Source organism: Haliaeetus albicilla, chromosome 28 (assembly GCF_947461875.1).
Source record: "Haliaeetus albicilla chromosome 28, bHalAlb1.1, whole genome shotgun sequence".
Lineage (NCBI taxonomy): Eukaryota > Metazoa > Chordata > Aves > Accipitriformes > Accipitridae > Haliaeetus > Haliaeetus albicilla.
In genome coordinates this window covers 3481159-3499740 of record NC_091510.1, presented here as the reverse complement: position 1 = coordinate 3499740, position 18582 = coordinate 3481159, and the positions used below count along the sequence as shown (strand labels likewise).

At 35.9% G+C, this 18582-nt stretch overlaps 1 protein-coding gene across 1 annotated transcript in view; it reads left to right on the top strand.

Moving 5' to 3' along the window:
* Positions 1-18582, top strand: part of CFAP54 (cilia and flagella associated protein 54) — a 111116-nt gene that overhangs the window by 8285 nt on the left and 84249 nt on the right. Inside the window, exons 3-15 of the mRNA XM_069773479.1 lie at positions 2107-2250; positions 4327-4502; positions 6303-6357; positions 7677-7820; positions 8248-8361; positions 8459-8560; positions 11289-11487; positions 12558-12653; positions 13765-13877; positions 13991-14159; positions 14783-14868; positions 16857-16991; positions 17925-18075. Of these exons, the coding sequence (XP_069629580.1) occupies positions 2107-2250; positions 4327-4502; positions 6303-6357; positions 7677-7820; positions 8248-8361; positions 8459-8560; positions 11289-11487; positions 12558-12653; positions 13765-13877; positions 13991-14159; positions 14783-14868; positions 16857-16991; positions 17925-18075 (1684 nt within the window). The remainder of the gene's footprint in view (positions 1-2106; positions 2251-4326; positions 4503-6302; positions 6358-7676; positions 7821-8247; positions 8362-8458; positions 8561-11288; positions 11488-12557; positions 12654-13764; positions 13878-13990; positions 14160-14782; positions 14869-16856; positions 16992-17924; positions 18076-18582) is intronic.

Below are 18582 nucleotides of genomic sequence, written 5' to 3'. Positions count from 1 at the left end.
TTTTCATAGCTTCTGGGCCCTAGGAATTGCTTAGAATATTGCATGAAGCTTTTAGTGCTTGGGAACTGCTGCTCTCAAAGCATACTCAGTAAGGTTATTTCAAATGCATCAAACCCTTCTTTCTGTACTTTACATTGGCTTCCCGTAGCACAACTCAAATGTAGTAATTTGGTCCTTATGTTCAAGGTGCTTAATGACCTGGCCCTAGATTGCATAAAAATAATCTAGAATTCTAAGTAAAGACTTCTGCTTGCGACTTCAATCCTCTAGTGTAATGTGGTTTTCTGCAGTAAAGATGAAGTTATCAGTGTTGTTGAAAAAGTTGTTTTGCTGGCCAGCCTAAAACTTTGAAATGAGCTGTCTGTGGAACTCACATTTCTATGTGCATTTCTTTGACTTTACAAACTTAGTTTTCATTCTATGAAATTTTTTCCCTGGAGAAAAAAAGGAACTAAAAACATGAGATGGATGTTAGTTATAGATTTTAATGCATTACTGGAAAGATGAATGTGGTGTAACACCAAGTTAAGCAGGCTAGAGCCTATTCCGTAAGTATCCCTCTTGACTCCTAGTTGAAAACTACTGGTGATTATTTCAAATTTTAAGCCACCTTTATGTTATATAATACTTAATGGTGCGTAGTCTTTAAAAATGACTTATTGAATATGAGTAGTCAATGGGTAAGCAGCAACTTAACTTTCTGTCCTCCTGCTATTTTTTTAATGCCTTCTCACTTTAGATTCCTTCCTATTATACATCTGCTATGTATCTTTTAGGACACACCTAAATTCATTATGTCATATATCTGGAAAGGAGTTAGCGCATTAGTCATCATACTCATCAGTACTGACTCATTTTTTTCCCCCTCCCCCTCTGCCTGTATCTGCCTGGTCATATACATATATTTTAAACTGTTTGGGAGAGAAATTACCTTTTTGTTCTATATCAGTAACTAGGTTAATAGTATTCTGATACATGACTTTGGATTTAAAGAGTTATCACAGCCTGAATCTAGCTATTAGATGATACAAATGACTGACTGCCCATAGCTGTCTGTGGAAAGTAAAAGTTTCTGTGTATGGCTGCTGCTTTCACACAGCAAAGAGGACAATAGGGCCATGTGAGTTAGACTCCTCAGATGATTAAAAATTCAAGGTAAGTGTTAGTGTGGTGGTAGAAATTTATATTAAAAAAAGTGAGTGCGAGGAAATACTTCTGAATTTCTGTGATTAAACACTAAAGGATCGTTTTTACGAATACAAATTGGTTACTTTTCCCCCCAGAATTTATCATGATTGTGCGTGTGTGTGTGTGTGTAGAATTAGTGAAGTTGGTAGAGAAACCTCTAAATAATCTTTGCTGCAGGAAGTGGTGGAGGTGATTCAGTAAATGGCACTTCTTCATCTGAGTCAGAGCTGAACCATAGACTCGGCATGATCTTAGAGTGGCTCAACATGCTGCTGGGGAGCAATATTTTGAATGAGACATAAAGCTCAACATCCTGTTTCTTAACAGTTCTTAAAGACCCAGTGGCAATTTCTGGTCTGTTAATGCTGACTTCTTGGCCACATGTAAATTCCGGTTGTCACTTGTTTAATTTTTTTTTAGTGCGTCTTATTCTTCCTCTTCTCTTCATCTCTGCTTCTATTAAAAAAAGGGGGTTGACATCAGGGAAATGGGAGAGAGAGAAGTGATGATGTCTGTATATTGTTTGTAAAGTTCTACATTATGAAGTACTTTTCTCAGAAGTGTAGTATCATTATCATTGTTTTGCAAAGATGCAGGACATTCCAGGAACCCTTTGAGTTTATTACATTAGCCCAGGATCATATTTACAATTGTTCTTTGATATGTCATGTTTATGATTAAAATAAACAGAAACTCCCAAACCACAAGCTCTTCTTTTAAGTACTTCAACCTTTCGTATAGTGAGTGTTCGCATGAGAAATTACATTGCTAAATGTTTGTACAAAACTTGTGTTTTACTTCCAGCTGCTCTTTCACATTGATAAATTTTTTTACATAAAGATAATAAAAATAATATGTTTTATAGAAATCGAAGTGTAATATACAAACTATAAAAAGAACATATTATTCTTTCTTCAGGAATATAAGTTGGCACTTCTGCAGTGCTATGGAAGATACCTTCAGCAGTTCATTTCTGTAAACCTTGATAATATAAATGATGTGCATCAATTTAAATCCACCTTTTTTCCAAATGGTTTCAGAGACAAAAATGCAGCACTTACGGTAGGTCGTTTTGGTTTTTTTTTTTTTGTCAAAGACATTCACAGATTCAAAATAAGTAGCCTATTTTATTCTCCACAAATGTACTTCATATTAATTAAATATTAACTAATCTTTAATAGTTTGTCAATATAGATTGTGTTGAGATTTAACAGTCATATGTATGATGTGAACATCCAGAGTTGGTGTACATTTTTGAGGATGTAAGTGCTTATGCTGTTGCGGCATAAGCCAACTACTATCAACTTAATGTTAAAAAGGCAATTTTATCTGAACGGGTTATTCTGTAACTGTCTACAGCAGTTTTTGCTCTGAAATAGTTGCTATTAACTGCTGTCAGAATCAGGATGTGGGCAAAATTTGATAACTGTCTTGCAATTGTAGAAATTTCTGTGTGATGTGATCTAAGAACTGGGCAGAGCACAGGAGAATTAAAACATTGTACTGTAGTTTGTACTATAAATGTGCAAAAATACTAAATGTAAAAAAAAGTCATGACAGTAAAAAAAGCAGCATTGCGTTACTATCAATAGCTTATTTGCTCACTATGAACAAAAGAGGCAGCATGCTGAATAGTTTTATAAGTGCTCTAAGCTCTGGGAAGCTGAGTGACCTCAAGAGTATGTTGCCATCTTTTTGTGTTAATTGCTTATCAAGGTAGGGGCTTGCAATTTATCATTTCTTATCCATGGAAGAGAGTGTTTGAGTAGGTATAGGGGGAATGCTAAAAACATGTTAGATGTTACCTTAAGCAGTTCTTTGCTGAGAAGCTCTGTTTTCAGTACATGGTGGATTTTTTAAAAGAAACTAATGCAAGTTATTCTGTGATCAAGAACAAAAAAGGAAACTGCAGGCATCTCCTGTGTATTGAGCTAATCAAATTTATATTCTTCTAGTCAGAGTTAGATTGTAAATAGGTGTTTAGTGAGGAGAAAAAAGCAGATGGTTCACTTAAAAGCTAGAAGCAGATGTCATGATAGAAAAGATACTCTGTTTATATATATATCTCTCTCTCTTTTTCAAACATAGTTCAGTTTCCTAGAGAGAATATGATCAAAGACTATGTTAATCCATTTTATTTTGTTTTTTAAAAAAATGCCTTGTAAATAAATTTAAAGTTCCAGAGATGGTTTCTCCTGTTTTCTATATGTCTGCCTAGACCTTGAACCAATCATAGTGCCAGATGTTATCATGAGTCTATACTAAAATGCCTGTTTTATATCTCAGTGTCTAAATGCCAAGTTATCCCTAAATTTTCAGATATGGAATCTAGCCTGACAATGATCTCTACAATTGGAAATGGATAATGATAATGTGTCAAATGATTACATCTAAAGGCTTTATATGTAAATTTTTTTTTGCCAGGTTTCTGCAGCTAGCTTTTGTTTTTTAATTTAACACTAAGGAGATCATAGAAATGGAGTTCCATGGCTTGAAACTTCCAGTTTCAGCAAGTTAAATGCAAAAAATAATATAATTTCAAATATTACCAGGTTAGTAGGCTTCTGAGAGGTTGATAGGTACTGACTGGCTGTGTCCCACTTAACTTGCTTTCTCACCTGTTGGTTTCTTCAGGTGATGCTGTACTCTAGACGAGCCTGAGATCACATTATGTGAGGTATTACAAAGAAGAGAAGGAACAAAGCATCTGTAGAAAAGTTACGAGTGAGAAATAAGATATCTGTGATACAGATGGAGAAGTGCAGAAAAGTTAAGACTTGCCTTAATTTACAGAGGACTTCTACAGAGAAGCCAAGAATTAAATCCAGATTCTTTGAATATCAGTTTAATGCCTCATTCATCCTTTCTCCCTACGCCCCTTTCAGCAGCTCTAGTGTACTAGGTGCATTTTTGTCCTGTGACACAGTGGAAACGGACCCAGGCTAATTGTACAGCAGCCTTAAAGCTTTAGCACTTTCTCCATATTCTAATGCTCCTTTCAGTGTCACACTGATTTTTTTCTGGTATGCTTGATCTTTACATACTCACCATTTTGTTCTACTTTGCTGATGTGAAACTGACATATGCATCTATTTTAACTGTATACATTAATTTAATGTATGTTTCCATGTATTTTAGTTCCATGCTTTGCAAGAGAGAAATGTTTGCATTTATCAGATGATTTGCAGCAGTGACAGAAATCTTCAGAACCCAGAGTCCCTGCAGACTTGTTTCAATGTCTTGTCCTCATTACGACTCACTATGCAAGTGGCTCTACCTCAGGAGAATTTGTGTTGGCTTATCTACAATGGTACCTCAGGCTTTCCATTTACATTTCTTTGCTAAGCAAACCTGTGGAGGGAAACTTTATACACATTCTTCAAGGTCAACCTAAGGGTCATGAATAAATCTCTAGATAGTCTTCAATCACAGCAGGTTTTTTGTAACTTTTTGTTTTTCTAAAATAAGGGATTTTTACATTGAAGGTTCTACATAGTATGCCTTTTTCAGGTGGACTGTTGTAAAAGTAATAGCTTTTTCATCATAACTGATCAGAGTGTACTAATAAAATGAAATCTAACAGCATAATAAGGGCATTTTTTGAGTGAACTCTAATTAAAAAAAACCAACCTTCAAGATTTTTTGGTCAATAAAATGTTTGTGTTAGAGTTCGGTTTGGGTTTTTTTGTTTTTTTGTTTTTTTTTCAAAAAGGGCATTGCAGATGTAATGTCAATCTTTTTCTACTTATATCTTTGTATTTTTTTAAATTAACTTTGAGGCTACAGTTGATAATAAAACTATTCTAAAAATACTATGACATTTAAGAATTTGAATCTCTATGATTTTAGTGTGCTACTTAAATGCTTGAATTGGCAAAAAAATTGAGGAAAAAATGGAACTTCTGTGAACTAGATACAGAGAATTGTGTATCAAAATTTTTATTTCAAGAACAACAACAGTATATTTTTGCTTTAAAAGGCAATGTTATTTAGTCAAAAGACTATTATTAATTTGTTCTACTGTGGTCAATGGTTGCAATATAAATTAAGGAGATAGGTATTTAATTTTGGAAAATTTACTTTCTCCAAGGTATGATTGGTCAAAATTCTTACTGGGGCTGCCATTGCCCTCGGTCCCTACTTTTGAGGTGTCGGTTTGTTTGTCTGTTTCTATGGGAGAAGAATTAAAACTAGGATATACTCACCTGCCATTCTCAAGTCCCACTATCTGTGTGCGAGACAGGTCTTTGTACCAAACCTAGTCAATAGTCTAATCTGATTAGAAGTAGGCAATAACTCAGATTTTCCCCAGTTACTGAGCATTTTTCTGCAATTTCTGGAGTAGATTTTGTGCCTCATTACACATTTGACTGATAAAAAGAAATCTTCCTAATGCTTGCTCCATTCTTGGTTATTGGCATAATAACACCCTTCTAGCTAAGACAGTTGACATTGTGATGTCTCCCGCTGCCACAGGTGTCCTTTTCTGAACATTTATACAGACAGAAGAATAGACTTTCCCCCCTCCCCAGAACTGCACTATCTTTTATACTTCCAGGGCTGATTTTTGAAAAGCAATTTTGTGACATAGCCTAAATTAGGTAAAATTTTGACAGGATTTTATTTGTAAGTCACTTTGATGCTCTTGAAAACTCTAGTCACAATCAATTTTCTTCATTTCACTTATCATACTTAATATCACATAATAGTGGTGTTGTCTGCGAGGACAGTGCCATGACAGACTAAAAGATTCATTTAAGGTAAGGTCTGTGAGGAGAGCTAATATTTTCCTTAAAGAGGATAAAAATAAGATTTTTTTTTTCTCTTTCAGTTACTTAAAAATTTGTTATAGTACATTTCAAAAAGATTTCATTCTTTTGTTATACTCCTTCATTGCGTAGGTATTTTTGAAGCTAATATCGCCCAAGATTTTAAGAGCTTCATCTTCTCTAATTTAAAAGTAGTTACAGAAAAATCATTAGTTTATTTTTCAGCCTCTGGAAATAACAACCCAGATATTAAGAAAAATTTTCAGTTGGTTAGCTTAACAGATTTAATGTAGGATTATGGAACTTGCCTGTTTTTCATTTATTTTAATTTATTTTTGCAGGTACTATTCATATTTACACCATATGCAGACATTTGATGATGATAGGTCAGTCAGCAAAGGTATGGCAAAATAAATAGAAACATTTGAAAAATTTACAGAAGATTGGAAAATGCACCCATACTTTGCATAACACTGTACCCTGACTTTTCTATTTCAATGTCATTGCCAATAGTAGCACTTTGTCACAAGGGAATAAAATGTCTAGGTTGCAAAATGGCCGATTTCTAAGCCCTCCAGCCTTCGTGACTCTGCTCCTTCCTCAGTTGTGGGATAGACCCCAGCATAATGGCTTGCTGGTCTTAGAGATGAGGTATGTTAGACTGTTTCAGAGGATTCTAGATGCTTGGTTTTGGATAACTGTAGCAAGTCCCAAGAATTGGCCTTTTGTTTCTTAAAATGTGGAAATGTACTGACACCTGGTGGCTAGGTTTTTAGTTGTAAATACTTGATAAAAATGATCTGGCCTTCCCCCCCTGCCCTTTTTAACTATGAATGTAATTTTTGTTTGTCTTGGCTTTACTTTTTTCTCCTAGAACTTGTACATAGTCTGACTCAGCCTTAATCCAGTATATTTTCTTATCTGTTGGTTATATTAATCTTTCATGGAGCAGGAAAGATATTTTTTTTCTTTGAACATTTATTGAAATCAGAAGTGATTTAACACCTCCTTTAACAGAGGAATTGATCATAGGTATTTCAGATTCTTTAAATTCAGACAAAAAGAAAACTTGTATATTGAATTAATTTAGGACTAAGGTTGTGCATATTTTGTGTACCTCGTGGAACAGCTGACCTGAAGAAAATACAAGGGGAAGATATTGTTCAATCAATTTAGTAGGACTAATTCTCAAAATTAAACTGCTGCAATGACTATGTTGGCCCTAAAGTTAAGAGCCGATAGTATAGTTCCATAGTTGTAAATTATTCTAAGCGCAGGCTGTCACCAAAGAAGGCAGACTCCATTGCATCCCAAATAAGCTTGCCGATCTAGCTGAAAGCTAACTTAGAAAAAAATGGTCACCAGAGCTGATACAAAGGAGAGGGATAACTCTCAAGAGCAGATGAGAGAGAAGGGTTGGACCTCTGTCTGGTGGCAAGGCTGTAGTGAACTGGAGTGGTTAAGGTAGTTTGGAGGCTAAAATATAGTGCTTGACCACAGTTTCAGATGGGAAAAACCCAATAATATGCAGGATGAATGCTTTGTAGTCAATAAAACATGTTAAAAATTAATACAATTTCTGTGATTCCCCCCCCCCCCCTTTTTTTTAATTTGTCCTACCAGCTGAGGATAAGTCTTTGTATATGTCCTTTAGCAATAGGAAGTATATTAATATAGGTTAAAATGCATTCAGTTTGAAACTGGATTTCTTTAATACAGGTGCTGGAATACTTACTGTGGGCCAGTATATGTATGGAATCATCCATTCCACTCTTATCTGTACATTACTTGACGTGGAGAGCCACCCTGTATACTGCAGTTTCTCAGTGTTATTTTGATTGTCAAGCCAGCATTCATGGAGAGGTATCCTGATTTATCGTATGTAGTATTTCAGATGCAATCAAATGAGAAATAAATATTTATTTAAACATTCCTGCTTATTATCAGATCATATGTGTTTAGAGTTCTGCCCATATTCCAAAATTTAACTGCAAAGTGAAGGTGTGTTTCAACATGTAAATGAGTAATCAATTCAAAGTTAAATACAATAGTACTTTTAATATAATCATAGTCATAGACTTCTAGCATTAAGTAGTGGCTAGCCCCCATGCATATATACAAAAAGTATTTTGCTAAGGTTTTCTTTTCCTTTTCAGTTGTTGTTCGTGACCTGGCTTTCATTGCAGCTCTTTGCAGTTGTCTGAATTTAAGAATGATGTGATTCTAAAATTAAATACCAACATACAGAATATGAAATGAGTATAATGGTTTTTTTCAATACTTTGGACAGATATTTGCTCGCCGTGGTCTGATTAAAATTGATGAACTGAAGCAATTAGAAAATACCAGTTCTTCGCTGGAAAATTCAGAGACAAAAAGGGTTTTTAGAGAGGCAACTCTAAAGGTATCGTTCTGTAATTCATTATAAATGGCTAGAGTAGTTACAATCTCTATGAAAAGAACACAACACAGTTATTTACTTTCTTTTTTCTTTGTGTCAGATGTCAGTAATGATTTTCAAGAGAGCAGTATATGAATCCAGAAGAAAACCAAAAAGCTTCTTTCGACCTAAGTTAAGAGTTAGCCTGAAAGAAGCACAAAATGTAAGTCTAACATTTTGTGTAGTCCTTCTCTTTGTTTATGATTTGCATGTGATGAATATGTGATATAATTCTGCGTAATACACATGGTGCTATTCACAAGAAGAAAGTTTTGCTTTTTCAGTTTCATAGGTAACATAACTTATTATTAAAACTCAGGACAAACTTGAAAGGAGAGAAGGTGTTGTAATTATTACTTTAAAAAATACTGATTTTGCTAGTGGTTTTTTTTCCTTTAGCTATAAAAAAAAGAGAAGTCTTGTTCAAATTCATACTAAGTGTATCAGAGTCCTGAGTTTGCCCTGCTGTGTTAAGTTACTGTGAAGATAAAGGTGTACTTTGGAAAAAAGTTACTGTGTTTTTAAATGTTTTTGTACTTGCATTGGAGAACTCTCTTAGGTCTTAAGAGACTGTTTTTGAAGGCCACTTACTTTTTCTGCAAGGTACTGTGAATTAGAGAAAGGCATCCAGGATACATAGTAGACTTTTAAGGAAGTAATGAATTTCCTCAAATTTCTCTGTTTCCTTGTGTTCTTTACAGCTAGTATCCAAAAGGAGTGATCCATTTTATTATAATCAAAGAAAACGCTTCTTTGGTGTGAGTGCATTGTCCCTTTTTTGGTCAGCATGGAGACTTTAATATTTCAAACTTCAGTAGTTAAGTTTATCTTTATGCCATTATGCTACTCTGTGGGTTTGTAACAGTTATGCATCTTACTTAGATTGTATCATCCATTTTTGGTCATAGGTCAGTAGGTCTTTTGAATTCAAGACCTTTCCTAGATGCAGGACTGCACTCTGCCAGTGCTTGGTCACCCTCCCAGTGAAAAAGTGTTTCCTGATATTTAGAGGGAACCTCAAATGTTTCAGTTTGTGCCCCTTGCCTCTGGTCCTGTCACTGGGCACCACTGAAAAGAGCCTGCATCCGTCCTCTGTGTACCCTCCTTTCGGGTATTTACGTACATTGGTGGATCCCCCTGAGCCTTCTCTTCTCCAGGCTGAACAGTCCCATCTCAGCCTCTCCTCATAGGAGGGATGCTCCAGTTCCTTAAACATCTTGGAGGCCCTTTGTTGGACTCTCTCCAGTATAACTGTGTCTCTCACTGGGGAGCCTAGAACTGGACCCAGTATGCCAGGTGTGGCCTCACCAGTAGAGGGGAAGTATCCCCTCCCTTGACCTGCTGGCTGTACTTTGTCTAATGCAGCCCAGGGTACTGTGAGCCTTTTTTGCTGCAAGGACACACTGCTGGCTCATGTTCAACTTGGTGTCCACCAGGACCCCCGAGTCCTTTTCTGCCAAGCTCCTTTCCAGCTGGGTGGCCCCCAGCACATGCTGGTGTATGGGTTTGTTTCTTCCCAAGTGCAGGTCTTTGCACTTCTCCTTGTTGAATGTCATGAGGTTCCTATCAACCTGTCGAGGTCCCTCTGGATGGCAGCATGACCCTCTGGTGTATCAGCTGTTCCTCCCAGTTTTGTGTCATCTGCAAACTTGCTGGGGGCTATGGGAGGCAGTGCCAAAGGCCTTACTGAAGTATAGGTAGACAACATCCACTGTTCTCCCCTAATCGACCACGCAAGTGATTTTGATGTAGAAGCATATGAAGTTGGTGAAGCATGATTTCCCCTTTGTGAATCCATGCTGACTACTTCTGATGGTTTTGTTGTCCTTCGTGTGCCTCAAAATGGTTTCCAGGATTAGCTGCTCCGTCAGGATCCAAAATTAAATATATTTTGTGTTTACTTTTACTATAGTCCCAGCAGAAACAGTTCCTCTTTCTTTGGAAAAGACAGATAGCTATAGTATTGATGAGGCTCACTCATTATGTAAGTTTTTTGAAAACAAAAATAAACCCTTTAGCTTTATTACTCTAAATGCTGTCAGATATTGTACAGATCAGTCTTTTTTTTCATCAGGTACATATCTGAGCTTGTCTAAGTATTACTTTGGAAGCTAAAATAAAGGATGAGGATCCAGCAAAGCAAGAAGGAAATTCTCAAATTTTTGCCTAGTTAAATGTGCCTAGAAACCTGTCTAAAGGGGTTTTATTTGGGAAAGTGCTGAATAAATAGAACTGAAATGTTGATGGATTATGAGCAACATTTTAAAGTACTGTATCTCTGATTTACTTTATGTCTGGTAGTGGTTTGGTAACCACGTAAACAGAACATTGAAATAAAATTTTTAAATATTTTCTTATATAGATTTCTGATTTCTTAGCTGTCAATAGTGCAAATATATTTTTGTGTGTTCTGTCTTGTACTTTTATGTTATGCTGTTTGAAATGTGCAAGTGGGGGAATATAACTGTTCTACTTTCACTGTAGTGCTGAGCATCCTGATCTTTTTCTGATTTTCTGCAAAGTGTGTAGAACTTGGCTCCTTATGGTCAAGTCTGTATCATTATAAGGAGAAATCTGGGTGGCTTTAAACTAAACGGCTTAGTACTCTCAGTCATAATTTCTATTGTATTGTTTTCTAAGTAAAATACCATGCAGCAGTGCATCTGGTTGCTATGAAATTATGGCACTTCTTAAGTACTGTACTCACTTAGCATGAGGCTTTGCTATGTCTTTGAAGCATGAAATTCATAACAACAATATATTTTACAGTATATTATTTTCTGTTTTAAATGTGTACTTACTTTCTGATGGACAACCATTTTGAAAGACATCTTGCTTTACTCTAACTCGGTTTAGATATTACAAGGCTTACATTACCTTTTCTTACTCAGTTGCCATGGCCTCGCACTACTACTGAACGGCTGCTGACAGAAATGTTTGATGGTGTTGCAGCTCAGTTTCTTGCCATCTTGGAAGCTTTGTCTGACAGTAGCAGGCGTGTGTTGCACCCTGCTCCACCTGTTCCTGATGAAACTGAAATTCGTGACGTCATTTCGGAGCTTTTTTTTGCAGGCCTGGAAATCCTCTCAGGTAACAGCATAAAGAAGCAAAAAGAGTGTTGGTGAGGAGCCCAGACCTCCATTTTATTATTTTTTTTCTTTGCTATAGAAGAGAGAACTTGCCTGAAGGCATATGTTTCATTTCTAACAATAGCACCTGTAAAAGCAGGCAATCTTTCTTATCTTCATAAAATTTAAGATAAAAATCTGGGTTGATCTCTGTGGTCTATTATATCAGTAAAAATCTACAGTAACTTACGCATGTCTCTTCTGAATACAGTGGAGTTCACTTCCTTCATAGCAGCCCATAGGGTGCTGTGCCTTGGATTTGTGGCTAAAACAGTGTTGCTAACATACCAGTGTTCTGGCTATTGCTGAGCAGTGCTTGCAGAGCATCAAGGCTGTCTCTCCAACCCTCCTCCCCGCCAAGGCCAGTAGGAGGTTGGGAGAGGACATAGCTGGGACAGCTGAGCCGAACTCATCAAACAGCTCTTCCGTGCCATACGATGTCACGCTCAGCAGTAAAACCTGGGGCTAAGGGAGGGGATGGGGGGACTTTAGTGGTTATGGCGTTTGTCTTCCCAAGCAACTGCTGCATGTTCCAAGGCCCTGCTTTTCAGGAAATGGCTGGATATCTGCCTGCCTATGGGAAACAGTGAATGAATTTCTTTTTTGCTTTGCTTGCACACACAGCTTTTGCTTTTTTTGTTAAACTGCCTTTATTGCAACCTGAGAGCTTTTCTACCTTATTTTCTCCCTCTGCCCTGTTGAGGAGGGCGAGTGAGAGAGTAGCTGGGTGGGTGTCTGGAAGCCAACCAAGGTCAACATACCATGGTGTTACATGTATTTTTTCAAAAAAATCACTCAAAGTTAGATTTAAAAACTTGAGAAAAACATTGGACTTGATGATTCCTTCCAAACCTTTTTTGCTGGGCTCTGGACTGAATATAGCTATAGGTATAGAGATATTTTGTTAATAAAAGAATACATAGAGACTAAATACACTTCAGAATCATATTTCCTTGCTATGATTACTGGCTAATTGGAATATGACAAGTCAAATACAATATAAACTGATTTAACGAATTGTCTTTATTAAAGGTGGAGTAAGCAGTACTGGTATTCAAGGAAGTGATTGCACTGATAATTTTGGTATAATTAATGCATCATCAACCCTTCTGCAGTTGATACTAACAGGTAAACTAGCTTTGAATTTTCAAAGGATTCTGTGCCCGGTGATGCAAATGCTTGGTGAGGAGAATTCGTTTTCACGTTAGTAGCAGTTCTGTGCATAAAGGGACTATAAAATGCTGTCCTGTTTGCGTGAGAAATGCTTGTTTATACATATAATGTTAAGGCATTCAAAAGGGGTTATGTACGGATATCATTACGATTTTCTTAACACAAGTATTATTTAAATAGCATATAGTAATATATGGATATTGTAATCGCATAATGTTCAGCATAGCAGTTCATCTAGATGTGTTAATGCCCCTAAACGATCATTCAAAGGCCAAATTCTGCAATAATGTCCTGGTACGTTCTTATGGAAGAGAAGTGGGATGCAGTAACATAAGGACTATCATAAGCTTGTTGAGATCCTTGGACCAATCATTGTGCTGCTTTGGAAAATAACAGCTGTCTGTTACTAAGTTAACATTGCTAACTGAGTGACCATGTGGCCAAGTGATATGACAATGATTGTGGCATATTCTTAGGACTGCAGAACACTGCTGACTATATTGGTGAAGTCACTTGCTTAGAGTTTCAAGGACCAGGAAATCCCTTTTCTGCCTTACTGTGGTTTGGATAAACTTGAAGAGTGAGAAAATAGACTCCCTATATGTACATGCACATTTTCTGATACAGTAATGAGAAACGGTCATGTAACTTGCAAAAAAATGTTCATGTTTCTATGCTTTTTTAAAATCTAAATTTCTGGTAAGAAGGGTCATTATGGGGTGATACCTAGATTTAAGATCTTTCTGCAACAGGAAGGACTAGATCCTTGATATTCTCTACACAGCTACATAAATATCAATAACAGTACAGCATCTTTGGAATGTAACAGGACATTACTGATGCATCATTAAAGTAGTATGTAAGCATAGACATTACAGCAAAATAATAAAGCTATTGTATCATGTAGAGCTATTAAAACATCCTTCAAGATTATGCTTACTGTTCAAAAACATATGTGGAGTTTTATCTTTGTATTTATCAGTACCCAAATTATTAAATTAAATTAAAATTCTGAATATACATATATATATAAAAAACAGATAAAATATTTTTGTCATCACTGCAGGAGAAAAGAGGGTGTCTGGAGATGCTGCTGTGAAATTCATAAAATTAGCTTTCAGCTATGAAGAGTGGGATGTGTTTGATTCTGCTATTGAATTTGTTGTTAATTTTCTTCAGGTAATCTGGATGCTATTTAGACATTCTTTATGTAGTCTTTTCCTATGAGCGTAAGGAAGAGTCAAAGTACATATTTTTAAGACAAATTTCTGTTGTTTTTTTCTCTCAATTAGGCTCAAGATGACCCAACATGGAAGAAAGCTGAAATGGAACTCAAACTTCTTACACTGATGCAGCCTTTACTATTTCAAAGGAAATTTAAACGTGGTTTTTCTGCTAGTGAAAATAATACCAAAGAAGCTAGGATGCCTCATGGTTCTGAAAAGAAGCAAACATTTAGAAGTAGGTGTTGTTCAGTTATAGCTGTGTTTGCATTTCAAATTTTTTTTTTCAGCAAGAAATTTTGTTTATTATTTAAAAACTATGTAATATGGTGCATGCAGTATTCTATGACAAAAACTAGCAACTGAGAAACTGACACCTATTGAATTTTGTCCAGTTTTCATTTGCTAAAATATAACTTCCTACCATTTCCCTCAAGTATGAAAATGCCTGATATATGTTAAACATACATCAAGTTATATGCACAGAAGTAAAATGAATGGATGTTTTCAGACAGGTTTTCAGGAAACAAGTGAAACAGACATGTTTGACTTATGTAAAATTTCTTGACATTGAAGCAAGAAAAACTTGTTAAAGCAACTGTAATTAAATTCTATGACATTCCAAAAAACTGCAAATATCTTGAAAACTTTCTGTTTCCAAAAATAGAAATGCTCACTTTTCACAGAAGTGAATAAATTTGGGAATATCTGTCCCCTTTGTATTTACTGTTTATTAGACTATATTATCTGTTGGCATAAATTGGTAAGTCAATTCACTCAGATGTTATCAAACATAGGTTTGTAACTAGAAATAACGTCTTGCCTTGCCTTTTCTTTCTTTTCTATAAACAATGAATGCAGACAATTCCCTAAAGCATGGAGAGCCTTCTCATGATCTTATTATTTTGGCAACAACAGTGTTTTCCTATGTCTCCATATCTAAGCAGGTAATACCAGAATTAGAGACATTTCTTCTCAATGACTCGCTTAATCTGTAATGAATGCATATAATTGAAGACCAAAGGAATCAGTTGCATGATTAACAAACTTCAAGAATATAAAAAATGTACTTATGAAATGTGATCAACTTCTGGTTTGGTTTTTTTTTTAATATTTGTTTCTTTTTTTTGTTGGTGCTATGTAATCAGGCTACTTTAAAAATGTTTAATAGATACTAAATCTATTTGGAAGACCATTGGGCTAATTGCACATTTCAGTTAATCAAGCAGAGATTGAATTTCTTTAAGTATATTACTTTTAGGTGGGCAAATACACTCGGCTGTGGAAAACACTTTTGCAATATTTGTAGAAATGGGAGCAGTTACCCTAAGGAATGATAATAGCAGTGGTATGCCTGCAATTTAAGGTAAATTCTCACTGCAAACAAGCAGCAGCAACAACAAAATCATAGAGAGTGGGACTTTTTGTGCTGAAGTCTCTAATACAGAATAATCCCATTATATATCTGATGGCTTATTCCCAGAGTAACCACTTTTAGCTTACTTGCTCAAACTGAGATTTCTCTTAATGTGCTACTGTGAGGGGAAAAAAAATTACAGTGCAATGTCTCCACTAGCATTTACATTAAAACAGTTTGTGATCCAAAAGGCTAATGAAAATTTTTCCTTAGTAAAAAAACCCATTCTCCTAACATGGCATACATTTTAACTGCAAAATTTATTTTAGATATAACTTGAATATTGCCCCAGTTTGAGTGTAGCTGGGGCACAACATTTTTAGCTTTAGTGTAATATTTTCAGTCGAAATATCTTGCCTGTGAGGAGTTATACCTTTAGATAGCATGATTTGTCAGCTTTTTGACGTGACCGCTGTATCATGGAGACAGGTTACCTGGGTTTAAACTCTTCTGGTTCTTCTACACTTTCCCACAAATCTCCTCGGTACCTAATCTGTCCTGGGAAGAAGGATGACTTCTCCCCTGATTAACAGAGAATTCACTGATGGTGAAGTTACATGATATAGCTGATCCAATCTAACAGCTTGCTGCCACAAAAAAAGTGGCAGAAATCATCTTGATTTACTTCTTTTTTCAGTCTTTTTCTCCCCCCACTTCTCAATATCTCTGAAATCTTACGCTCATATGCATACGAGTATACAGATAGTGTGGATATAGCAGGCTTGAGTTTCATTGCACCTGAGATACTAGTCCAACTCTGGTATAAATGGGGATAAAGATGTGTACTGATCCTTAATCACTCTTCAGAATGTGTTTAACACAGTGTAGACAGACTCTATTGCCTTTTAAAATGTATTAATTAGGAGGTTAACTGAACAGAGTTTTGAATTTGATAATTATTCTTTTCACAAGATGCAGATATGTTTTAACGTTTCTTTCAGTTGTTAGATACTCCACTCCAACCTTTCTTCCAGTTGTTAAAGTTGTTCACTGCTCCCTCACCTGAGATGCACCAACAATCCATGGAAGTGCTCTGTCAATGCAAAATGAAACCTAGTAATTTAGATCATCTTCTGCAAATATTTAAATACTGCAATAAAAAAAAAATAATAAAAAAAACCCAATCTGTTAAATTACATTACTTAGTCTCCCCAGGATGCATTGATTATTCTAGCATTTCAAAGATAGTTAATTTGCTTGTCTCTCCCATGTAATTTTCATCTCACTGCTCTCCTTGTATGTGTTACTTTAAAGAGCTTGACAATAAAAAAAAGAAAAAAACCAACCCACCACTAAATCCACTTGTATTGTTGGGAGAAGAAAAGCTTAGGTGATCTACTTGAAATTACTTAAAAAAAAAAAAAAAAAAATTTCTTAAGCTTTCAAAATGTTGTCATCCCTCATAAGGAAGTTAAATATGAAAAGCGTTTATTTACTTTGGAAAATTTTGAGACTGTTTATGTATGGAGTGTTTATATACATACCTGTTTCTACAAATGCATTGGTTTTTCTTTCCAGAATATCCAACCTGACAAAGAAATACTTGTTGATGTACTAATGTTTTTGTGGCAGAGGTGTAAAACAGGACTTCAGCGAATCCAAATGAGTGGAAGTGACTACTTAAAATACATCCACAAATACAAAGCTTACCAAGTACTCCTTTATTTTAATGTATCTCTCAATATGAATGTAGTCTGTTATAGTAAAGCCAAGATAAACTATTGGTATCCAGTCTAAGTATATTTTCTTATGGTAAAATGCAGATAAATCTTCTTCACTGAAAATGAGAATTGTATATACATTTTGAACACACTGTGCTCCCATATGCCAGTACCAAAATATCTCTTAGCCTTTTCCCAGTAAAGTAACCCATTCTCTGCCAGTGGGCCATGGTGGAAAGAAGCTAAAACAGTGAAAGCATTCGGGCATGAAGTAAGAAGAAGCATTTGGTGTGTGTGGTGGAAAATATCAATGTATTTCAAGAAAGTTTCCTAGGTCAGTTGAAGAAAGTGGCAAAAATCTCACAGCTTAAGAGAAGGGGGTTGGGGGTCAATAGTATTTGGCCCACTGGATAGAGCCCCAGCCTTACCTTGAGCTGTTTCTGAAACTGAGAGGCTCTTGATGCAATACAGTCTTCTGAAGGATAATTTACACTAGTTTCTCTGGGCTGCTATTTGATGCTAACCAAACAGTTTCTGGAGGAGTTACTTTTGTGGCCCTGATCCCAATAGTAAAATTGTTCAGAGATTCCCCAGAACGTAGTGTATGTTACTTTCCTCTGTGTGTGGCACAGGAGCATCGTCTTTTATAGTGTTTAAGTGGGAAGATATGGGAATAAATGAGAGGCAAATGATCAAATCTGCTGGAAGGCTTACCACACTATGACAAGTGTCACTCTGCATCTTAGTCTGGTGGCACTCAGAAAAAGAAGGCAAATCCAAGAAAGGTTTTGTGTCCATGTTTATCAATCTTTTTAAACAATTTTGAGTGCAAAACCCTATCTACCTCTGTAATACATAAATATCTTCCAAAAATTTGTCTTGATTCTGTCTTGATTCTTTTTCTTTCCCCTTCCCCCATTTTTAGTGGATTCATGTACTCTGGATAATAAATGAAGTAATTCAGAAGAGCAGTATAGCAGACACTAATGTTGTAATGCTGGCAGAGATAACCTTACATCTAGCTGCAATATTGGAAAACGTAGCTGATTCTACAAGTAAATCTCAGAAAAAAGCAGGTAAACCTTTCCACAAAATTTAGTTTTCTTTCAAGAATGACTTTCAAGATTAGAACTTTTCTGAGTTGAAAACTTTGACCGATAAACATAATCAAAAATTATTGTAAAGAGATTGTTGAGAGTAGAATGAATTTTTTTTGTACACACAATTTCATCCATGATCAGAGCTAATGAAACCTGGTTTTCAAAGGATTTATGCCTTATTTCCTTACGTTTCCGGTTCTACCGAAGTAACCCTATTTTGAATCACATCTTTTATGAATCACCCTCCTCAGAGGTCTTCTACATGTCTTTTAGCCCCTTCAGACTAGCTTCAGATCACTCCTATATTCTCTGAATAGTGGCTAGGCAGATGGCAGTATGCGCTGCAGCTCATTTAGAGCATTCAAGTGGTGGTTGACTAGTGGCAGGCCAAACAGAAGAGGGAAATATTGAGGTCATACTGAAGCTTTTGCTTTTATCGGGTTATTACTTTGCATGTCTTGTCTACACAAGTCTTGATTTTTG